Raw genomic sequence first — 24,609 nt, forward strand, 5'->3', positions numbered from 1 at the left:
AGGTATCGAACAATGTGACGATAAAATACAACTAAATTCACAGCTTTTGCTAAATATGTTAATGTCCTGTAGATGATGATGATGATGCACCACTGTGTCGCTGCAGCCAGAGGGCACTGTTTGTCTGCAGGTCTGACTGCTGTGTTTTCTTCTGTCTAACAGGAAGCAGTCAGGCAGGAGGAAGAGGAGAAGGAGGGGGGGAGGAAGAGGAAGAGGACAAGCTGAGACTGGCAGGTCGGTGAGGGGCGGGGCCAAAGAGAGAGAGAGAGAGAGAGAGAGGAACCTGTTTCAGTGATCTGGACTCGCCCCTCCAGGAATACAAGAGGAAAACACAAAGAGCAGGATGGTTGGATCTGACATTTACTGGTAAAACATTATTATTATATATATATATATATATATATATATATATATATATATATATATATATATATATATATATATATATATATATATATCTGTCTGTCTGTCTGTCTGTCTGTCTGTCTGTCTGTCTGTCTGAGTTGCAGGTGGACAAACGTTTTTCGTCTTATTCCTGTTGGTTTTGTGCGTTTATGTTTCTTGTGTTTAACTTTTGTCTTTTTGGTTTAGACTTTAAATTTGAAAAACTTCAAAAGCTGGTGGGGGAAAAAAAAAGTTTGTAAACCTGCATTATGAGGACATGAATCTGTTCCCAGGCCTACATCAAGGGGACTCTGTTTGATTTCAGGGCTAAGACTTGACTTTTGATAAAGATTAGGGTAGTATGTGTGTGTGTGTGTGTGTCATCGGGTGTGTTTAACTCACAAACAGAGGACCGTATCCCGACTACAGACGAACTGTGAGTGAGTAAAATGACAGACGATCTAGAAAAAGAACAAAAGCTTGTGAGAATTAGCTGACGGAGACATTTTACAGCTTTGATTTTACGTCAGCTGGAACAAAAAGTCAATCAAACAAGTGAAGTTCTAGTATTTTGTCATCTCCCATAGTATAAATCAATTAAGTATATTTCTCATAAACTAACTGGAAACACTGTAAATGTTTCTATATATATATATATATATATATATATATATATATAGTATCCATGTTGTATACTTTCATCATGTAGTATGGCATAGTACTCAGTACAAATGTTTACATCAAAATACATTTAAAATACAAAAAGTAAAAAACGAAACTTTCTTAACAAATATCCAAATTTGTAATGTGAACACTTAAAATATTAGATTTTTTTTAGATTTCTTTGTAGTTAATAAATAACTTATTGTATTATATATTTTGCACACCTTATTTTTAATGAAATACATAAAATACATACTTTTATCTTTAAATATTTTACAAAACAAGCTTGTTAAATATAATAATTGTGTCTGATACTACCCAGTACTAACTAGTATTTTACAGATACTATATGCAGTTAAAGTTTTTAAATCTCATAAAGTATTAAAAACATATGTCAAATAGATATTTTTGATGTTGATATATATGGATATTAATTCTTTAGCACATATAGTTTAGTTAAACACAGATACTGAATAAAAATTGAATGTGAGCGTAAACATATATAATATATTTATATGCAGCATTATGTTTAACATGGGTGTGTATTTATATTAAGTAATGTATGGATGTATTTAAATGAAGCTACTAACATAAACATGTTACCATCACGTATGTTTAACAAATGTGTTGGATGTATGAATGTATTTTGTGCTACATTTATTACATGAATATGCTACATATTAAGATAGAGACATTTTATAAGAATGTAAGTAACAAAATACTTAGAATATATACAAACATATATCCATTGTTTGTTCTGTATAAATAATGCAGTTCAGAATAATAATGTGTAAATTGGAGAATTCAGTGATTTCTTAAATATTTAATAACAATTTCAGTAACAAAGCCGTTTTAAATATATTGTGAAATATAATGTTAAATATGTTTATTATAATGTTTATTATAATGTTAAATATAATGTTAAATATAATGTTTATAGTTTAATTTAATGTTTAATATGATGTTCAATATAATGTTTAATATAATGTCAAATATAATGTTAAATATTTAATATCATGTTAAATATAATGTTTAATATCATGTTAAATCTAATGTTAAATATAATGTTTAATGTTAAATAAAATGTTAAATATAATGTTTAATGTTTAATTTAATGTTAAATATAATGTTTAATATAATGTTTAGTATAATGTTTAGTATAATGTTTAGTATAATGTTTAATATAATGTTTAATATGTTAAATATAATGTTTAATGTGTTTGTTCTTAAGAGGGTTCCTAAGGAAGAAGTTGTTCAAGCACCTCAAAAATCTCCTAAATGATCCCAAGGACCTCAAGAACCTGCTCAGGAACCTTTGTGACTCCCTTAATGACACCAGGGACCCTCCAAAGAACCTCTACAAACCTTCTCCAGGACCTCTGAATCCTCCTTAAGAAGGTTATGAGGTCTTTAAAGGGGTTGTGCTGGTCTTTAAGAGGGTTCCTGAGGTCTTTGAGGGGGTTGTGCTGGTCTTTAAGAGGGTTCCTAAGGTCTTTGAGGGGGTTGTGCTGGTCTTTAAGAGAGTTCCTAAGGTCTTTGAGGGGGTTGTGCTGGTCCTTAAGAAGATTCCTGAGGTCTTTGAGGGGTTGTGCTGGTCTTTAAGACGGTTCCTAAGGTCTTTGAGGGGGTTGTGCTGGTCCTTAAGGAGGTTCCTGAGGTCTTTGAGGGGGTTGTGCTGGTCCTTAAGGAGGTTCCTGAGGTATTTGAGGGGGTTGTGCTGGTCCTTAAGGAGGTTCCTGAGGTCTTTGAGGGGGTTGTGCTGACCCTTAAGAACGTTCCTGAGGTCTTTGAGGGGGTTGTGCTGGAGGTTCCTGAGGTCTTTGAGGGAGTTGTGCTGGTCCTTAAGAAGGTTCCTGAGGTTTTTGGGGGGGTTGTGCTGGTCCTTAAGAAGGTTCCTGAGGTTCTTGAGGGGGTTGTGCTGGTCCTTAATGGCCTTCATAAATCTCCTCAAGGACCGTAGGAACCGTCTGAAGGACCAGCACAACCCCCTCAAAGACCGAAGGAACCCACTTAAGGACCAGCACAACCCCCTCAAAGACCTTAGGAACCCACTTTAAGGACCAGCACAACCCCCTCAAAGACCTTAGGAACCCTCTTAAAGACCAGCACAACCCCCTCAAAGACCTCAGGAACCCTCTTAAAGACCAGCACAACCCCCTTAAAGACCTCATAACCTTCTTAAGGAGGATTCAGAGGTCCTGGAGAAGGTTTGTAGAGGTTCTTTGGAGGGTCCCTGGTGTCATTAAGGGGGTCACAAAGGTTCCTGAGCAGGTTCTTGAGGTCCTTGGGATCATTTAGGAGATTTTTGAGGTGCTTGAACAACTTCCAGATTTACTTCAACTAGTCATAGAGGTCCTTGAACAGGTGAAGAGGTCCTTGGAGGAGGTTGTATAGGATCTAGTTTGGCTCCAGGTGTCTTTCAGGCTTTGATACCTGACTTTAAGAGACAGCTGACAGCCAATCAGAGAGGAGGATTTATGTATGTGTGTGTTGGTGATGTTCAGTCAAACACACATTCCTCCAGGAGGCGGAGCCAGCTGATGTTTTATGATTCAAGCTTGGTTATTTCTGTTTCTGCTGCGTGTGTGTGTGTGTGTGTGTGTCTCTGTGAGTGTGTGTGACCACACCCCACACTCACACTGAGGGTAAAGGTTGAACCCACTTCACTGCTGAAGCCTCTCCCTGATTGGCTGTTGGCTCTCTGAGGTCACGTGATGTGTGTTCTGGTGAACTTCTCCTTTAAATGCTTTCTCCTCTCTGTTTGGTCGATTGGGCGTGTTCAGCCACAAACCCTTGACCTCGGATTGATGATTGACAGTCCTGTGGTCGAGGGTGTGAGCGTGTGTGTGTGTGTGTATGTGTGTATGTGTGTGTGTGTGTGTTACATTCCTGTGGGGTGGGTGTGGCTGAGAGACAAACATAGAGGGGGGGGGGGGCTACATTCCAGTATGAGACTCTCTCTCATGACTCATACCTGCCTCAGGTGTGTGCAGCTCAGAGCAGGTTTGACTGTTTACCTCTAGACTCTTAAAGGGCCAGTAGCCTGCAGGAGATCAGTTCAAATTCGGAGAACTTTATTGATCCTGAGAGTTATAAACAGTCAATTATGTGTTTTTTAAGTTCACTACGGGGTACCAGAGTTATTAAGTTATATATATAAATGTATGCATGTATATATATATAAACATACATACATTTATATATACATGTATATTTAGTGGTGCATTAATGTGTTCATCACTTGTTGATCATTTTAATAAATAATGTATGTAATAATACATTATTTATTTAGTTATAAATAGTTAGTTGATTATACTTTGTTTTAAAATTCTAAATATGTAAAATGACTAATATATATATATATATATATATATATATATATATATATATATATATATATATATATTGAGCAGTAAAAAGTACATGTACCTCAGTGAAGTACAAGTACCTTGAAGTTGTACTAAGTTAAATTGCTCCACTGATTATGTTCGTAGTTAAATGATATTGATTAATTTGAAGTTTTTTAAGAGATTAATAGACTGATGACATCATCAGATCATAGTTATTGATTAAACATGAAGAAGAGAAAACCAGAGAACGTTCTTCAGTCTGACTGTTGTTCCTTTACAAAGACAGGAAACACACACACACACACACACACACACACACACACACACACACACACACACACACACACACACACACACCAGCGTGTGATGTCATCGAGGGGTGGAGTCTATGCAGCCATGTGGGCGGGTCTTACAGCAGACAGGAAGAGCAGACACTTCCCTCCATAAACAGAACAGGCCTGAGATCAGCCTCCTGCTATTGTTCTGTGTGTGAGTGTGTGTGTGTGTGTGTGTGTGTGTGTGTGTGTGTGTGTGAGAGAGTGTGTGTGAGTGTGTTTCTGTGTGTGTGTGTGTGTGTGTGTGTGTGAGAGAGTGTGTTTCTGTGTGTGTGTGTGTGTGTGTGTGTGTGTGTGTGTGTGTGTGTGAGAGTGTGTGTGAGTGTATTTCTGTGTGTGTGTGTGTGAGAGTGTGTGTGAGTGTATTTCTGTGTGTGTGTGTGTGTGTGTGTGTGTGTGTGTGAGAGATAGTGTGTGTGAGTGTGTTTCTGTGTGTGTGTGTGTCAGTGCCTCTGGTTCCTTCAAAATAAAATGCAGGTGAACACTGATACGTCTGCAGGTTTCCACATGAGCAGGTGATGTCACTGTTAAGCTCCGCCCCTCTACCTGGTGAGTGGGCGGAGTCTGAGGTGTGGAAGAAGAGCTGCAGACTGTCATCTCTCTGACAACCCGAACCCTTATGAACTGTTCACTTCCTGGAAGCTTTTTAACCTCAGAGAGAGAACAGAGTAGAAGAAGAGCTGAGTGTACTGCTGGAGTCACAGCTGTGTACTGTGAGTACTGTGAGTACTGCTGTGTACTGTGAGTACAACTATGTGTACTGTGTGTACTGTGAGTACTACTGTGTACTGTGAGTACTGCTGTGTACTTTGTGTACTGTGAGTACTGCTGTGTACTGTGAGTACTGTGAGTACAACTATGTGTACTGTGTGTACTGTGTGTACTGTGAGTACTGCTGTGTACTGTGAGTACTGTGAGTACAACTATGTGTACTGTGAGTACTGCTGTGTACTGTGTGTACTGCTGTGTACTGTGAGTACTGCTGTGTACTGTGTGTACTGTGAGTACTGCTGTGTACTGTGTGTACTGTGAGTACTACTGTGTACTGTGAGTACTGCTGTGTACTTTGTGTACTGTGAGTACTGCTGTGTACTGTGAGTACTGTGAGTACAACTATGTGTACTGTGTGTACTGTGAGTACTGCTGTGTACTGTGAGTACTGCTGTGTACTGTGAGTACTGTGAGTACAACTATGTGTACTGTGAGTACTGCTGTGTATTGTGTGTACTGCTGTGTACTGTGAGTACTGCTGTGTACTGTGTGTACTGTGAGTACTGCTGTGTACTGTGTGTACTGTGTGTACTGTGAGTACTGCTGTGTACTGTGAGTACTGTGACACCGGTCTCTCCTGTGTGAAAACAATCCAGCTTTTCAGTCAGAAAACATGACTTATAGAACACATGAGAAATAAGCATGAGGATTAGCTTTAGCAGTAATCTGCAGAAGGAACTCAGAGCTGATTGTAGTTTGACTTGTTCTGACAGGAAGAAACATGACTGTCATTCCTTTGTCTCAAGTCTTCTGTCTGAAATAAGAAGCGTCACGTCAATCAATACTGAAACTAGTATTTCAGTATGTTAGCATCATTTTAGCATCATGTTAACGTGTTGGCATCTTGTTAGCATCATGTTGGCATCTTGTTAGCATTGTGTTGGCATTGTGTTAGCATCATTTTAGCATCATGTTAACGTGTTGGCATCTTGTTAGCATCATGTTGGCATCTTGTTAGCATCTTGTTGGCATCATGTTAGCATCATGGTAGCATCATGGTAGCATCATGGTAGCTACCCTAATCACTGAATAATGAAGATGTTTCTCACTTTTAGGGGCTGATGATCAAATGTGACATTTGACCCCTGACCATCAGAGTTACCTTCTACCTGAGGGGGGGGGGGGGCTGAGGAGCCCAGCGCCAACACCATGGCAACGACTTCCTCCCTGCTCGGTAGAGGTGAGTCTCTCATGACAGTTAGCATTAGCATTAGCACTTGTACTCAATATAACCCTTTTTTAAAATTATTTTCCTCTGGTCCTCCGGTCTGATCCGGGTCTTGCAGATCTGGGTCTGGTCCTGGTGGAGTTTCATTATGAGTACCAGGGTCGGGACGGCGTGCTGGTCTCCATCAAACCCAACGAGCGCTACGTCCTGCTGGCTAAGACCAACGACCACTGGTGGCAGGTCCAGAGGGACCGGACCTCCAAACCCTTCTACATCCCGGCCAAGTATGTCAAGGAGCTGCCAACAGACTTCCCCTCGCCTCTGGACTTCGATCCACCCAGTCCTGAACCAGTACTGCTTCCTATGGCAGTCCCAGTCCCAGTCCCAGTCCCCATCCCAAAAACTCTGGAGGACCCCAGAACCAAACCGGCGGATGAGGTGATGATCCGACTCAGACCCGAAGCTTCCAAAGGATATCGCAAGACGGAGAACCGCATGTCCACATTTGGGGTCCCGCTGGACTTTCCTGACCCGTCGTCTTCAGTGGCACCGGCACCACGGCATCCCAGCAATCCTCCTGCTGGTCCCGCGGAGAGCGGGACTACAAACATGGCCGACGTTGCTGTGAGCAAAAAGCACCTTTCGGGGTTCCCAGAGGATCTCAGGGACTCCGACAAACACAGAGTTCCTAGTTTCAGTCCAGCAGACCCCGTCTCCACGCCGAGGACCCAGACCCAGCCCATCCCCGTAGAGATGCCGGTGGTCCCGGTCGTCCCGGTGGTCCCTCCACACAAAGACCACCAAAGCTCGTCTGAGGAGGAGGAGCTAGAGGAGGAGCTAGAGGAGAGCAGCAGCGGAGAGGAGGATCCAGTAAAGGAGGATTCAAACCACATCTACGAGTCCATCCAGGACCTGAACCTGGACCTGGATGCTCTGGTCAGAGGAAGAGGGATTCCCAGGGCGCCGTCTGAACCTGCACCGGCCCCGCCCCCTTTACAGGTGAGACCAGCTGAGACCAGCTGAGACCTGTGGTCCAATCAAAGCTTCTAGAGCTCTGGTCCAGTTCAAAGGCCACATTCATCATATTTAAAATGATATAAACATAATAAAGAATATGATGTTAACAGGTGAAGCTCGGGCAGATTTCAGAGCAGTGTTTTTAATTTGTGTCGTTTTTATTTGTTTATACACTTTCTATATTTATTATTTTAATCATCTTTAATATTTAGAATTATTTAGTAATAGTTCTATTTATCTATAATTATACATAATAAACTATATTTAACTAATTATTAAAATTATGTAATTTAATTGTTGTGCTTTTTCTTGATCATTATTCTTTAAAAAAATAGGTGTGTGTGTGTGTGTGTGTGTGTGTGTGGGGGGGGGGGGTCAGGCTCTGTGTGTGTCTGGTGATGTCACAGCAGGATGTGATGAGGTCAGCAGGATATAGTATTGTCACAGCCGGCAGGATGTGTTCAGGGTCGGACAGGAAACTGGAGGTCTGTCGGGCCCCTGGTTGGTCAGTAGTTAATGTCAGACAGTGTAGGCCAGCAGGGACCTGCAGGGGACAGCAGGGACCAGCAGGGACCAACGGGGACCAGTAGGGACCAGTAGAGTCCAGCAGGGACCAGCAGAGACCAGTAGGACAACGTCCTCCTTCAGGACAGAAACAATGATGTCAGATCAGTTATATCAGCTGACTGTGGAGTCTTTGAAGAGCTTCATGGAAAAGGTTCTTGAGGAGAACCTGGAGGAGGTTGTGAAGGACCTTGAAAAGGTTCCAGGACTTGTTGAGGAGGCTGTAAAGTTATGTAGAGGTTCAGTTTGATTAAAAAATGTGGATTCCCAGAAAAAATCTAGACAGCCCATCAGCGGGCAGGGGGCGGGGATACATGTGACAGGGGGCGGGGCCACAGAGCTTCAGTCCTACAACATGAAACAGCTTCAGTTACAGATGGATCACAAAATTTCTGACATGTTTGATTTTGAAGAGAATTTGAGTTTGCAGACAAACCGAGAAAGGCATTCTGGGTAAGTCTGATGTAAACTTTAGGTGGCTGGTTGAGAATAAAATAACTCAGACCTGATCCTGGTCTCATCAGGTCTCTTATGTGTGTTACTTTATGGAATCATTCGTCTTTATCTTTAACTTTATCAACAGATGTACTCAGTAAAGTACTGAAGTAAAGTTACAAACAGGTTTACATGACGATGATGATGATGATGAAGAACGTGTTGGTTCTGCTGGTCTTGAGGTTCGTTGGTGGATCATCATGCTCTCTGTTTCTCTTGTTTCAGGTTAAAACCTGCAGCACAAAGACTAAAATACTTCTAACTAATAATAATAATAATAGTAATAGTAATAAAGTCAGATATCCTGGTGTTCATTTAATGCATCTCAAAGGATAAACGTCTTAATATTTAATTTAACAATTAATCTGTTTAATGTGTTTTATGATTATGGTTTTATAACTTATCTCAAAACTTTCTTGAGTTAATCTTTAAAACATAAAATATAATTCAACATCAAGAAAAGAAAGAGAAAGTGTTGTTGTTTACTCTTGTTTGTGTGTGTGTGTGTGTTTATGAAACATGGGAGGAGTACTTCCTGTTTCTTTCTCTCCACTCAGAAACAGACTGTTAGTGTTCATGAGGAGAAGAAAACCTCGCAAAGACATTGAAAACAAACCTCTAAAGTTATTGATCGATCATTGGTTGCAGATTCATTTTCTGTTGATCGATAAGTTGATTAATCGTCTGTTCAGAGACAAAGATAAAGAAGTGACTCATTTCTTTGTTCATTTATAACGAAGGTGAATCTATCTTGTCACTGTAGAGTCTCTAAGGTTTCTGTGTTTTGATGACTCGTCTGAAATACTGAAGTACTGTCTTTTTAAACTCTCTCTCTGAAGGACGTCGGCTCGCTTGACCCGAAATCTCCCATCTACGCTAACGTCTCCTCTGTGAAGAAAACAAACATCCCACAGATCTCCATCTCTGGCCCCGCCCTCCCCTCATCACCTCCTCCTGGCCCCGCCCCCTCTGTTCCCAGCCACAGCCCCTCCACTTCCATCTCCTCATCCGGGATGATAAGCCCCGCCTCCCCCCTCAGCCCACAGGACGACTGGCAGGTAAGGTGACCTCTGATAGGTGTGAGGTACGTGTGTGAGGTACGTGTGTGAGGTACGTGTGTGAGGTGCGTGTGTGAGGTACGTGTGTGAGGTACGTGTGTGAGGTATGTGTGTGGGGTACGTGTGTGAAGTACGGGTGTGAAATACAAGTGTGAAGTACGGGTGTGAAGTACGGGTGTGAGGTACGTGTGTGAGGTACGAGTGTGAGGTGCGTGTGTGAGGTACGAGTGTGAGGTACGAGTGTGAGGTACGAGTGTGAGGTACGAGTGTGAGGTACGTGTGTGAAGTACGAGTGTGAGGTACGAGTGTGAGGTACGTGTGTGAGGTACGTGTGTGAGGTACGAGTGTGAGGTACGAGTGTGAGGTACGAGTGTGAGGTACGAGTGTGAGGTACGAGTGTGAGGTACGAGTGTGAAGTACGTGTGTGAGGTACGAGTGTGAGGTACGAGTGTGAAGTACGAGTGTGAGGTACGAGTGTGAGGTACGAGTGTGAAGTACGAGTGTGAGGTACGAGTGTGAGGTACGAGTGTGAGGTACGAGTGTGAGGTACGAGTGTGAAGTACGTGTGTGAGGTACGAGTGTGAGGTACGAGTGTGAAGTACGAGTGTGAGGTACGAGTGTGAGGTACGTGTGTGAGGTACGTGTGTGAGGTACGAGTGTGAGGTACGAGTGTGAGGTACGAGTGTGAGGTACGTGTGTGAGGTACGAGTGCGAGGTACGGGTGTGAGGTAGTCATATGAGAAGTCATAAATATAATTTTTTATTGATGGAAGATATTTTATTTTTGTCAAATAACTGAACAAATTATACACTTAAACGAAAACATCTTTAAAAATTGTTCATTTACACTTTTAATTAATGAAGTTGTGAAAACCGTATTGGTGCAGTAAATAGAGTGCACTTGAACGCACCATCAGTTCTCCAGCTGATTCTACTGAATAGAATCCGTCTCTACTGTTTAAACCACATTCAGGTTCACATGGACCAGGACAGCGGGAAGCAGTTTTATTTTCACCCTGTAACCAGACAGACCACCTGGTCCGACCCCCGCAGCTCTCCACCCCCGCCCGATGGAGACTTGGACCAGTCCACGGGTGGCGAGGGGGGTCAGCTGACCTCCCCCTCTCCTCTACTCTCCCCCGCTTCCTCTCAGGTACCATTTTTAGGATCGAAGTTTGCTCCAGATTCAAACGTTAAGGTAAACAGATGAAGTGAAACCGACCTGCTTCCTGTCAGGGTTCTGCTGGTTGGGACCAGCTGATGGACGAAGCCTCAGGGAGGTTTTACTACCACAACCCCACCTCCGGAGCCACAACATGGTCCGCCCCAGAGCCCACCTCTGGAGCCACGACATGGTCCGCCCCAGAGCCGCTCTCCCCCTCCTCCCCCCCAGGGTCTACAGCCAACAGGAGGCACGACGACGGCCCGGTGAGATCCTCAGATAAGTCTGGATTAGGTCTGGTTTAAGAATACTGAAGTCTTAAGTCAGACTTAAATCGCAGCAGAACATGATGTCACAACAACAACAAAAACTAAATTAATTAAATTAATATTAATGAAGAACAGCCATGTTTATTAAAGTGAACATTTTATTTATTTTTTTATTTATTTTAGCCTCCACTGCCCGAGGAAGATTATCCTTCATCACAGGTACACGATGACAACAACGACGTCTTCACAATGGTGACACACGCGCGCACACACACACACACACACACACACACACACACACACACAGAGAGAAACACACACACACACACACACACACACACACACACACACACACACACACACACACACACACACTTATGTTGATTTTACAATGTTGACATGTGAATCCCTCGTTAACTTTGCTGTTACATCTCCAGCTTGTCATTGGTTGTTTTTTCCAGAATCCTCTGCAGCACATGTGTCTGATTCCCAGAGCCCAGCTGGACCTGAAAGATGAAAACGGCTCCCCGATCAAGCTGCAAGAGGTAATAAACCAACAGATAAGGCACGTTGTTAATCAATTTGTGGATCAGATTTTACATTCACGAATACATTCATTCATTGATGGTTCTAGCTTGCACATTTGCCCCAAAAGTTGATGGGAAATGGAGTTTCTGAAAAGGGAACGACTGTGCAGGTCAAGAACTGGAGACACAGCGTAGCTGAAGAGGTGAGTTACACCAACATAACTGATAATAACTTGTACAAACAGATAATAACTTGTACAAACAAATAATAACTTGTATTAACAGATAATAACTTGTATTAACAAATAATAACTTGTATAAACAGATGATAACTTGTATTAACAGATAATAACTTGTATTAACAGATAATAACTTGTTCAAACAGATAATAACTTGTATACAAAGATAGTAACTTAACTTCTGAGTGATTGTGCTTTTAAAGATGATTCTGTGTTACAGACGTTTGCTCACGGCCACAGGAGGAATGTCTCTGAATACATTGAGGTTTCCAACAGAAGACCCTCCCCCGACAGTCCACAGGTAGACACACACTTACCTGTCTCACCATTATATGTAGACCCACTCTCCTCTCTCCTGCCCTTCGTTAATCAATTCATTCATTCATCCATCATCATTCCATCAATAGTAAGTGGACTGTACTTGTATCTCTTTTCTAGTCTGACCACTCAAAGCTCTTTAACACTACATGTCATCATTCACCCATTCACACCCATTCATTCATTCACTGATGACTAGGCTACGGGAGCATTATGGGGTTAAGTGTCTTGCCCAAAGACACATCGATATGGACAAGCGGAGCCGGGGATTGAACCGCCGATCCTCTGATTGAAAGAAGACGCTGTTCTACCACTGAGCCTCCATCCATTCATTGATTCATTGATTGATCATCCTGTTCTCCTCCATAAAGCTCTCTGATCGGCACAAACTGAAGAGGAATCTGTCAAATCGGAGTTCAGGTTCCAACCAGCTGCACGTAGGTCCTGCGTCCTGATTGGCTGCTGAAGTTGTTGGGTGTCTGTTGGGACACATGAAGAGTCACACTAACGTCTCATTTCATTTCTGAACCTTCTGGACAGATGTTTCCTCTCATGACGAGGTGTTAGAGATCACATGTCAGTCCTTTAAACCTCCTGATCAATGTTTACATCAACTAACATCTCTCACTGAGGGAGGTTCTGCTCTTCATTCTGAGGGTTCTACTGGTTCTGTTGGTGGTTCTACTGGTGATTCTACTGATGGTTCTGGTGGTGATTATACTGATGGTTCTACTGACGGTTCTGCTGGTGGTCTTGTTTGTGGTTCTACTGATGGTTCTGGTGGTTCTTTTGCGGTTCTGTTGGTGGTTCTACTGATGGTTCTACCGATGGTTGTGCTGTTGGTTCTGTTGGTGGTTCCTAACATTAATCCTTATCCCATTTTGTCCAATACAAAAAGCGAGTTGCTACAATGTGATTATGTAATCAGATTTATGACCTCACAAGACGACACATACACACACACACACACACACACACACACACACACACACACACACACACACACACACACACACACACACACACACACCACTCCCATGTTTACACAGGAGTCACATTTCAAAGCGGACCTGCTTAAAGTAACCTGAAGACTCACCTCTCTCTCTCTCTCTCTCTCTCTCTCTCTCTCTCTCTCTCTCTCTCTCTCTCTCTCTCTCTGTCTGTCTGTCTGTCTGTCTGTCTGTCTGTCTGTCTCTACAGGGCCATCTGCTGGAGAAAGCAGGAATCATGAATAAGACCAAAGTAGTCGATCACGGTAAAAAGATCAGGTGAGATCTCTTAGTTCAAACTACATGTAGTGTTCATTCAACACATATATATATGTATGTATGTATGTGTGTGTATATATATATATATGTATATGTATGTATGTGTGTATATACATAAATCTGCTGTGCAGAGGATTGTGGGTCAGAATAGTCAGGATGTAGTGGAACATATTGAATGTGTTTCCATAACAACACGGTGGTTTGATGATAGATGTGATTGAGTGCTCATCTTTGTTGTTGTTGTTGTTGTTGACAGGAAGAACTGGAGTCAGTCCTGGACCGTCCTCCACGGTGGGATCCTCACCTTCCACAGAGACCCCAAATCTGCTCCCACTGGGACCGCTGTAAGAATCACAGACATCCAATCATTAGCTAATGCTAGCATGCTAGCCAATCATTAGCTAATGCTAGCATGCTAACACACTAAGCTAAGCTGTTAGCATGTTAGCATTCTTGTAACATTCATCAGCAGAACAGATATTAACAGCGGGAACACTAAACACTAAAAACATTAAACAACATTTTGAATGTGTGACTTCCTGTCCTTCAGAGTAAAACGTCACAGATCGTTCCAGAATACACGGTGGAGCTGAGAGGAGCCTCGGTGGACTGGGCCACCAAGGACAAGTCCTCCAAGAAGAACGTCCTCGAGGTACGTCACATGGGCTACCCTTGGTCTCTGCGTCCTGATTGGCTGCTGTCAGATTGGATCGTTTTGGTGTTTTCAGGAAATGAACTGACGGCTGCACCCATTGTTTTTTTTAAATATCACACTTTTGAATCTTTTGGGGCTCTGGGAAAAAGACCAAAGTCTGAGTCCAAGTAATGTCAAGTCGAGCCTGATGTCATCACGTCATGTGACTCGTGTCCCGCCCTCTGGTTGCTGTAGTAACGTGCGTGTGTGTGTCACCGTGCAGCTGAAGACTCGTCAGGGCTGTGAGTATCTGATGCAGTACGACACCGAGAGCATCATCGGTGACTGGCTGAAGGTGATGCAGGACACCATCAGACAGCTGGTAATGACATCACTGAGACACTGTGACATTACTGTGACATCACTGTGACATCACTGTGACATCACTGTGACATCACTGAGACACTGTGACATCACTGTGATATCACTGTGACATCACTGTGACATCACTGGTTTGATGTTTCAGGAACAGGACCATGTGTCGGAGGACGAGGACGAAGCTGCTTCAGACAAAGAGGACAAAGACAGGAAGAGGACGAGTGAGTCTACAAAATAAAGCATGAGTCATCAGACAGGAAGTGAATCTTTATGTTTTCATTCCAACTTAAAGTGAATACACTGTATTTCTTTAGTAAAGAAAATGATGATTTAGGTTTTTAAACATTTTATGAGGAACTGGTTTACAGATATTTAGATGACGCATGATGACTTCCTCTTCCTCCTTCTCTTCTTCTTCTTCTTCTTCTTCTTCTTCTTGTTCTTCTTCTTCTATGTTCTAGCCACCAGGAGTTCCTCTGGTTCCTCTGGTTCCTCTGACTCTGAGCAGAGACGTGTCCGGACTAAGCTGCGTCGTTTCCTCCAGAGGAGGCCGACGCTGCAGAGCGTCAAGGAGAGAGGATACATCAGAGACAACGTGTTCGGCTGTCACCTGGATACACTCTGTCACCGGGAGAACAACACCACACCAAGGTTCATGGAGAAGTGTATCAGGACTGTGGAGAGGAGAGGTACACACACACACACACACACACACACACACACACACACACACACACACACACACACACACACACATATACACACACACACACACATACACACACACACACACACACACACACACACACACACACACACTGATCAGGGTGTATCTGTGTGTGTGTTCAGGTCTGGATGTGGACGGGATCTACAGAGTGAGTGGAAACCTGGCTGTGATCCAGAAACTGAGACACAAAGCTGATCATGGTAACTGTCTGTCTGTCTGTTTCTCTGTCTGTCTGTCTGTCTGTCTGTCTGTCTGTCTGTCTGTTTCTCTGTCTGTCTGTCCAAACGTCTCTCAATCTGTTGTCCCTGTCATCCCTGCAGAGGATCAGCTGGACCTGGAGGACGGACAGTGGGAGGAGATCCATGTGATCACTGGAGCTCTGAAGCTTTTCCTGCGGGAGCTTCCAGAACCACTGTTTCCCTTCAGTTGCTTCGACAAGTTCATCGCTGCCATCCGTCAGTAGATCCTCCATCAGAGACTAAGACCAGGGGACATTAAATCCACTAAGACCAGGGGACATTAAAACCACTAAGACCAGGGGACATTAAAACCACTAAGACCAGGGGACATTTAAACCACTAAGACCAGGGGACATTAAAACCACTAAGACCAGGGGACATTTAAACCACTAAGACCGGGAGACATTTAAACCACTAAGACCGGGGGACATTTAAACCACTAAGACCACTACGACCAGGGGACATTTAAACCACTAAGACCAGGGGACATTTAAACCACTAAGACCAGGGGACATTAAAACCACTAAGACCAGGGGACATTAAAACCACTAAGACCAGGGGACATTAAAATCACTAAGACCAGGAGACATTTAAACCACTAAGACCGGGGGACATTAAAACCACTAAGACCGGGGGACATTAAAACCACTAAGACCACTAAGACCAGGGGACATTTAAACCACTAAGACTACTAAGACCAGGGGACATTTAAACCACTGAGACCACTAAGACCAGGGGACATTTATTTAACTATAACTACTAAAACCATGTGTGTGTTTATTTCCTTACAGAGGTCCAGGACTACAGCTTGAAAGTGTCCTACATGAAGGACCTGGTTTGCTCTCTGCCTCTGCCGAACCACGACACCATGGAGCTGCTGTTCAAACACCTGCGCAGGTGAGCAGCACCTCCAACCAGTCACAGCACACATGGTGTTGACATGTTGGATGTTGACCTGAGTTGTTTGGGGGGACGATCCTCTCACTTCTGTAGTCAGTCGTTGGGTTCGTCTGATCCGGACCAGGAGACAACATGATACTTATTGTTGTCTTTTAGTTCTGGTCTGGTTCCTGTTCACCCTTAACCAAGAGGAGTAAACAGGTTTACTGGTAGTTTAGCTTCTGGAATCATTCTAAAATCACATCGCTGCCCTCATAAAGTCCTCCGGTTGGTTCGTCTGCTTTCACACCACAAACGAACCGCACAGGACCAGACCCGCTGTTTCAGGCAGTCTAGGTTTGGTTGTTTGGTCCATATCAGCTCAAACAAACCGCACCTGAGTCTGTTTTAGCAGAACCAAACAGGTTTGGTGTGAAAGCGGGCTCGGACTCTGTTCTGGTTCTGGGTCCGCAGACATCTGACAACCATATCAGCCTTTTCAAACTTAAAGAGATGACTCACCTTTTCTCACCTCTACCTGTGAGTCTAACAGAGTTCACCCTGAAACAGGAACCACATTGTTGATTTTTGTCTGTCTCTCTCTGCAGGGTGATCGAGAATAAGGAGTCCAACAGGATGTCGGTCCAGAGCGTCGCCATCGTGTTCGGCCCCACGTTGCTCCGCCCTCAGACCGAGTCCGCCAATATGACGATACACATGGTGTTCCAGAGTCAGATAGTTGAGCTCATGCTCAACGAGTTCCACACCGTCTTCTCCCAAAGATAGGGGAGAACCTCCTGGAGCTCCTCTGGAACCTCCCAGAACCCTCTAAGACCTCCTGCAAGCCCCCCAAACATCAGGAAACCTGCTGAAAGTCTTCTAAAGTGTTGGAGAACCTTCTCAAACTTTGAACCTAATCGTCACCTTGTCTCTGACCCAAGTTCACCGGGGATTAAACCTGGAATCCTGCTGGCTATATGATGCCTCTTTCTAACCACTGTGCCTTAAATCATCCAAGTAGAACTTGAGGGGAACCACCTAGAAACCTGGACTGGTTTTGAAACATTTGACATTTACCTTGCTCTTTTTTTTTTAAGGCAAAAAACCAAATGGAAGATATTTTCTTGGCACCTTAAATCCCCCAGACAGCTCACTTTGAGCAAGAACTCTTCCAACAAATTCCAGATCCTTCAGGAACTTTGTAGATCTCCAGGACTAAAAAATGATGACGGGGATTACAACTGGAACCAGGTACCTCTCTAATTACCGCATCTGAAATGGTCCTGGTAGAACCAGAGTGGAACCATCTAGAACCCTGGAGTGGTTTTGTTATTTTAAACTTGAGCCATTTTACAATTTAAAAGACCAATAAAAACACATTTTGGCAACTTAAAGAACCCACATCAGAGTTTTAAAAAGTGCCTGGTCATCAGAGTTTATTGGGGTAGAACCTGGAACCTGCCCTTCACAGTCCACTAAATATCACTGGTAGAACTTGAGTGGAACTATGTAGAACCTTGGACTCATTGTGACACTTTAACCAGTAGCTTTGCTGCTCTTTCAAGGAAACAGACCGAACAAAACAAACAAAATCTCTCACTTTGAGGAACAACTCTCCCAAAACCTTCTAGAACTCTTTAGAAATCACCTCCTCCTTTTTTAAATTGGGTTGACATTTAAATTCAAGGGGTGTTGAAGCTGTTGAATACGTAAAGCTCTCATCACAGGACCACCAGGCCTTATGCACCACAGTAAAACCCTGAATGGAACCACAGTAAAACCCTGGACTGGTTCTGGAACCTTAACCAGCACCTCCACTTTGCTTTCGAGGCAACATACCAAACAAAACACTGAATAGAACCCAGAACCCAACATCTCAGAGTGAGAACTATCCAAACAGGTTCCAGATTCTTTTGGAACCTTGTAGAACTCTGGAACCAAACATCACCTGACCCGGGTGGAAACACCTAATCCACTGGTTCTAAGATGAGAGGATTCTCCAGAACCTTCAGAACTCTGGACCTCCGTGAACCATCCGTCTCCAGTGATTCTGCCTGAAGCTTTTCTGTTTTTAAGGAAAGTTCCAGATATTCTGGTATTCAAAGGTCTCAGGAGAACCAAAGAAACATCTCACATTAAACAGGATTCACACACTTTCTCTAGAACGACCTCAAATGTTCTTTGAAGTAGAGTCATTTTCTCATAGACTTCTATACAACCAGAGGAGGTGCCCCCTGATGGCCACTAGAGAGAATGCAGGTTTAACACTTGAAGCTTTTCTACATGTAGATGAACACTGGATCCTCTAAAACCACATTCCTACTGTAGTTTAATTCAAAATATCTAAATAAAGTATCAGATATGCACATAAAAGTCATTTTCTAGAATACGTTGATACCAAGTTTGTGTTTTAGTTTGAAATGAATAAGACTTAAGACGCTGGATCACAATCAGTCACGTAGTGTTGTTTTCAAAAGAGACACAAAATAACTCCACAGAAGAAGAAGAAGCGCTTCGTCACAGGAAATGAGTCTTTGTGCTAAGCTAGGCTAAACACATTGTGGATCGAACTGTTAATTAAAGTGTTTATCGTTGAATGTTAATAAGAATATAAAGTGGAGAGGACCCGGGATGTTTCCCTGAGGGACTCCTCAGTTATTATGAGTTTTATGAGGGATGAGTTCTACAGGAACATTTTTACTGTTGTTGTTTGTTTGTCAGGTGAATAGAAATGATAATATGTATGTTTGATAGTATTGAGTTAATATGTATTACAGATATAGAACAAAGTAAACATGGAAGATTAACAGATTAAATCAAATGAACTGATCTGTTTGTTCACGAGTGTTTTCTGACTGATTTACTCAGGTAAACTGATCAGTCACAGACCTGGAGTCTCCTTTATAAAGAACGTGATCTATGAAAACAAACCTGAAAGAGATGAAGTGATCAGAAACACTGACTCATGAGAACATTTAGAGACTCAGACGATGAACTGAAGTCAGACTGAGAGGCATCATTTCATATAATACATAAACATATTACATATAGTGATTTAATTTAACTTCATATCACATGTTCACACTCATAGATTCTCTTTATCAGCAACATTTATATCAACGTGTTGTTTTTACTCGTGGAGACAACTAGAAGTACATTTATATTATCACACCATCTTCATCATCAGTAATAATCATGATGTTATAATATAAGTATATAAATAAATAAATAACTTGTGTTCACTTATCAAACATCTTTTTAATGATTCACTGATTGTCTCCATTGTATATCCATCTGACTGTTATATATACATATATATATACGTATATACATATACGTATATATATATACATATATATGTATACGTATATATATATATATATATATATATATATATATATATATATATATATATATACGTATATATATATATACGTATATAACAGTATTTATGTTATAACATATTTATAGCATATTGTTATAACATATAAATACTACAATGACACTTTGATGTGTTATGATTTATTTATTTGCACAAATAGAACTTCACAACCTGACAATAAGAAACATTACAAACATAATTCATGCTAACATGCTAACATGTTAACACGGTCCAGCAGGTGGCAGCACGAGGACAGAAGAACAGAGGTGTAGCTCCTCCTCCGTCCTGCGGCGGCAGCACTGAGCTCCATCCACGAAGAAGAGGAAACAACGAGCCAGTCTATGGTAGAAACCAGGTCACATGAGCTCAGTCACACTGCTTCTACGGGTTCTGATCCACCTGACGTCATCACCTACCGAGCCGAACTGGAGCTGAGACCTGGTTCTGTCCTCTGGACCGTTTAGACCCTCCACGTCCGGAGGAGAAGAGTCTCTTTAGGGTTGTTAGGTCTATAACGTCTCCTGGATCAGAACCTTCATCTAAACGAACTGATTCAGTTTAAGAAATGTCAAAACTAATCAGCTGTTGTTCACTTCATCATGTACACTCAACATATTTGTAATAAAACATGTATTTTATATTTATATTCATGTTTAAAACCGAGCGGACTCGTGACTGTATGGTGCTATCTCTGCTTTCCAGTGCGCAGGCGCGGTCCCTCACCCCGTCGTCAAGGAGACGGTTTGTTGTTTGTGACCCACGAGGAGCCTGAAAACACCTGAAAACGCCTGAAACACGTGACCACACGGAGAGAGACGGTAACACGAGGATCCCGAGCTGCTTCAGGTAAACTGTTTAAATCTGCTTCACCTGTTAGCTGCTAGCTTTAGCACGTTAGCCTGGAAGCTAACGTTAGCCATTGAGCAGAGTACTTCTACACTGTGGTATTAGTACTTTTACTCCTAACAGAGTACTTCTACACTGTGGTATCAGTACTTTTACTTCTAACAGAGTACTTCTACAGTGTGGTATTAGTACTTTTACTCCTAACAGAGTACTTCTACACTGTGGTAATAGTACTTTTACTCCTAACAGCGTACTTCTACACTGTGGTATTAGTACTTTTACTCCTAACAGAGTACTTCTACACTGTGGTATTAGTACTTTTACTCCTAACAGCGTACTTCTACACCATAGTATTAGTACTTTTACTGAAGTAAAGTATCAGTGTAATCCAGAACTTGTTAGCTGTGAGGATCAAACTGGTCGGTCTGATATCCAGTAAACCTTCTGACCCACTCAGGTCTACATCAGTACTGTTGTCGAGGTCTGTTCTGGTTCTGGTTCTGGTCTGGTTCTGGTCTGGTTTTTGTACTTTAAGTGTAAAAATTGATGTGAACCTTTATTACATCATCAGGTCATGGCGAGGTCAGAGCATGATGTCATCGACTTCTCCGCGCTGGAGAGAGAGCTGAAAGGGGCGATCGAGTCTGAGCGGCGACATCATCGAGAGAACGATGCCAAACTGAGAGCCGTCAACCAGGGAGTCTCCTCCTACAACCAGTTCAGGTAAGTTCAGGTCCTGGAGACACCTCCAGGTCTTCTACAGGTCCTGGAAAAAACCTCTTGGTCCTGGAAATACCTCCAGGTCCTGTAGTATCCATTGAAGATAGAGCCAGAGGATTAATTAAGTGTTTCTTTATATTAACAAGGTTTAATGTAAAGTTCAGAGGATCCGGGACGTTTCCCTGACGGACTCCACCGGTTATTAAAGACAGAAAGACAGAGTTTTATGAGGGATGAATTTTACAAGAACATTTTTACTGTTGTTGTTGGTCCTGGAGACCCCTCCAGGTGTTGAGTGAGATAGTCCAGGTCCTGTAAAGAGTTCCAGGCTCAGTATGGGTCTCTATGTGTCTCAGAGACCTGGTACTGTCCTGATGGTTTGTGTCCATGTCTCAGAGACCTGGTCCTGTCCTGAAGGTTTGTGTCTATGTCTCAGAGACCTGGTCCTGTCCTGAAGGTTTGTGTCCATGTCTCAGAGACCTGTTTCTGTCCTGAAGGTTTTTGTCTTTGTCTCAGAGACCTGGTCCTGTCCTGAAGGTTTATGTATGTGTCTTTGGGACCTGGTCCTGTCCTGAAGGTTTGTGTCTGTGTCTCAGGGACCTGGTCCTGTCCAGAAGGTTTGTTTCCATGTCTCAGAGACCTGTTCCTGTCCTGAAGGTTTGTGTCTTTGTCTCAGGGACCTGGTCCTGTCCTGAAGGTTTGTGTCTATGTCTCAGGGACCTGGTCCTGTCCTGAAGGTTTGTGTCTATGTCTCAGGGACCTGGTCCTGTCCTGAAGGTTTATGTCTATGTCTCAGGGACCTGGTCCTGTCCTGAAGGTTTGTGTCTATGTCTCAGGGACCTGGTCCTGTTCTGAAGGATTGTGTCTCTGTCTCAGGGACCTGGTCCTGTCCTGAAGGTTTGTGTCTGTGTCTCAGGGACCTGGTCCTGTCCTGAAGGTTTGTGTTTATGTCTTTGGGACCTGGTCCTGTCCTGAAGGTTTGTGTCTGTGTCTCAGGGACCTGGTCCTGTCCAGAAGGTTTGTTTCCATGTCTCAGAGACCTGTTCCTGTCCTGAAGGTTTGTGTCTTTGTCTCAGGGACCTGGTCCTGTCCTGAAGGTTTGTGTCTATGTCTCAGGGACCTGGTCCTGTCCTGAAGGTTTGTGTCTATGTCTCAGGGACCTGGTCCTGTCCTGAAGGTTTGTGTCTATGTCTCAGGGACCTGGTCCTGTCCTGAAGGTTTATGTATGTGTCTCAGGGACCTGGTCCTGTCCTGAAGGTTTGTGTCTATGTCTCAGGGACCTGGTCCTGTCCTGAAGGTTTGTGTCTATGTCTCAGGGACCTGGTCCTGTCCTGAAGGTTTATGTATGTGTCTCAGGGACCTGGTCCTGTCCTGAAGGTTTGTTTCCATGTCTCAGAGACCTGTTCCTGTCCTGAAGGTTTGTGTCTTGGTCTCAGGGACCTGGTCCTGTCCTGAAGGTTTGTGTCTATGTCTCAGGGACCTGGTCCTGTCCTGAAGGTTTGTGTCTATGTCTCAGGGACCTGGTCCTGTCCTGAAGGATTGTGTCTCTGTCTCAGGGACCTGGTCCTGTCCTGAAGGTTTGTGTCTGTGTCTCAGGGACCTGGTCCTGTCCTGAAGGATTGTGTCTCTGTCTCAGGGACCTGGTCCTGTCCTGAAGGTTTGTGTCTGTGTCTCAGGGACCTGGTCCTGTCCTGAAGGTTTGTGTTTATGTCTTAGAGACCTGGTCCTGTCCTGAAGATTTGTGTCTATGTCTCAGGGACCTGATCCTGTCCTGAAGGTTTGTGTCTGTGTCTCAGGGACCTGGTCCTGTCATGAAGGTTTGTGTTTATGTCTTAGAGACCTGGTCCTGTCCTGAAGATTTGTGTCTATGTCTCAGGGACCTGGTCCTGTCATGAAGGTTTGTGTCTATGTCTCAGGGACCTGGTCCTGTCCTGAACGTTTGTGTCTATGTCTCAGGGACCTGGTCTTGTCCTGAAAGTTTGTGTCTATGTCTCAGGGACCTGGTCCTGTCCTGCCACCTGAAGCCTCTGGAGAAGAAAGATAAAGACGGAGCTCCACGGAAACAGCCTTGGAACCCGGTCGCCCCGACCAACGAGTGATGAACTTTGTTTTACTGTAATCGTAATAAAACATATATAAAGAAACTGTGACATTCATTAATATTCTTTGTTTATTCATTAATAATAATTTAATTAATGAATCATTGAAAACAGCTTCACAATTAAAAACACGGGAAAATATGAACCAGAAATATCTGCAGCTGTTATTAAAAGAATGTAGTAAAGTGGAGGAAGTATAGTCTGTAGTACTGGTACTGTTGATGTGTTATTAACGGTACTGTTCATGTGTTATGAACGGCTCCATTGATGTTATTAACGGTACCTTTGATGTGTTAACAGTACCGTTGATGTGTTATGAACGGTACAGTTGATGTGTTAACGGTACAGTTGTGTTAACAGTATGTTGATGTGGTGTTAATGGTACAGTTGATGTGTCGTTAGCAGTACAGTTAACGGTACAGTTGATGTGTTGTTAACGGTACGTTGATGTGTTATTAATGTTACGTTGATGTGTTGTTAACGGTACAGTTGATGTGTTGTTAACGGTACGTTGATGTGTTATTAATGTTACGTTGATGTGTTGTTAACGGTACAGTTGATGTGTTGTTAACGGTACATTGATGTGTTATTAACGGTACCGTTCATGTGTTAATAACAATACCGTTCATGTGTTATTAATGATACCGTTCATGTGTTATTAACGGTACCGTTCATGTGTTATTAACGATACCGTTCATGTGTTATTAACGGTACCGTTCATGTGTTATTAACGGTACAGTTGATGTGTTATTAACAGTACCGTTCATGTGTTATTAACAGTACCGTTCATGTGTTATTAACAGTACCGTTCATGTGTTGTTAACAGTACCGTTTATGTGTTATTAACAGTACCGTTCATGTGTTGTTAACAGTACCGTTCATGTGTTGTTAACAGTACTGTTTATGTGTTATTAACAGTACCGTTTATGTGTTATTAACAGTACTGTTCATGTGTTATTAACAGTACCGTTCATGTGTTATTAACAGTACCGTTCATGTGTTATTAACAGTACCGTTCATGTGTTGTTAACAGTACCGTTTATGTGTTATTAACAGTACCGTTTATGTGTTATTAACAGTACTGTTTATGTGTTATTAACAGTACCGTTTATGTGTT

General features: G+C 42.8%; 2 protein-coding genes and 1 pseudogene across 9 annotated transcripts in view; 2 read left to right on the top strand and 1 right to left on the bottom strand.

Moving 5' to 3' along the window:
* Positions 1 to 282: 282 nt before the first annotated feature.
* arhgap27l (Rho GTPase activating protein 27, like) lies at positions 283 to 19,274 on the top strand. 3 transcript variants are annotated; one of them, XM_068725620.1, is made up of 21 exons: positions 283 to 366; positions 6,559 to 6,683; positions 6,790 to 7,670; positions 9,587 to 9,805; positions 10,779 to 10,958; positions 11,042 to 11,233; positions 11,420 to 11,488; positions 11,698 to 11,781; positions 11,871 to 11,966; positions 12,223 to 12,303; positions 12,692 to 12,757; positions 13,521 to 13,588; positions 13,845 to 13,932; positions 14,139 to 14,240; positions 14,506 to 14,604; positions 14,749 to 14,821; positions 15,062 to 15,289; positions 15,450 to 15,527; positions 15,648 to 15,782; positions 16,358 to 16,463; positions 17,054 to 19,274. In XM_068725620.1, exons 2-21 carry the CDS (start codon positions 6,653 to 6,655, stop codon positions 17,229 to 17,231), a joined length of 3,054 nt encoding a protein of 1,017 aa, XP_068581721.1. In that variant the 5' UTR covers positions 283 to 366; positions 6,559 to 6,652; the 3' UTR covers positions 17,232 to 19,274. The 3 variants fall into 3 exon arrangements, with proteins under 3 accessions (XP_068581721.1, XP_068581722.1, XP_068581723.1); XM_068725621.1 differs by having other exon boundaries at positions 11,420 to 11,455; XM_068725622.1 differs by lacking the exon at positions 12,692 to 12,757.
* LOC137883989 (uncharacterized) lies at positions 2,322 to 2,986 on the bottom strand (annotated as a pseudogene).
* A 779-nt stretch (positions 19,275 to 20,053) lies between the features above and the next one.
* Positions 20,054 to 24,609, top strand: part of ccdc103 (coiled-coil domain containing 103) — a 4,807-nt gene continuing 251 nt past the window's right edge. Inside the window, exons 1-4 of one of the 6 annotated variants that reach the window (XM_068725733.1) lie at positions 20,054 to 20,182; positions 20,530 to 20,673; positions 21,245 to 21,396; positions 23,390 to 24,609. The exon at positions 23,390 to 24,609 is cut by the window's right edge and continues 251 nt beyond it. In XM_068725733.1, the coding sequence (XP_068581834.1) occupies positions 21,248 to 21,396; positions 23,390 to 23,492 (252 nt within the window). In that variant the 5' untranslated portion in view covers positions 20,054 to 20,182; positions 20,530 to 20,673; positions 21,245 to 21,247 and the 3' untranslated portion in view covers positions 23,493 to 24,609. Of the gene's footprint in view, positions 20,183 to 20,240; positions 20,429 to 20,529; positions 20,674 to 21,244; positions 21,397 to 23,389 lie in introns of those variants that run through there. The other 5 variants (XM_068725731.1, XM_068725734.1, XM_068725730.1 and 2 more) reach the window with 5 other exon arrangements.

Source organism: Cebidichthys violaceus, unplaced genomic scaffold (genome assembly GCF_023349555.1).
Source record: "Cebidichthys violaceus isolate CVI_PGR_0920_01 unplaced genomic scaffold, fCebVio1.0.p SCAF_36, whole genome shotgun sequence".
Classification (NCBI taxonomy): domain Eukaryota; kingdom Metazoa; phylum Chordata; class Actinopteri; order Perciformes; family Stichaeidae; genus Cebidichthys; species Cebidichthys violaceus.

Bases quoted from the DNA above. Each gene is read 5' to 3' on its own strand.
- arhgap27l (XM_068725620.1), top strand. From the start codon at position 6,653: ATGGCAACGACTTCCTCCCTGCTCGGTAGAG. The intron at 12,758-13,520 runs GTAGGTCCTGCG...CTGTCTCTACAG, and splicing joins CAGGTTCCAACCAGCTGCAC to GGCCATCTGCTGGAGAAAGC. The intron at 16,464-17,053 runs GTGAGCAGCACC...CTCTCTCTGCAG, and splicing joins CTGTTCAAACACCTGCGCAG to GGTGATCGAGAATAAGGAGT.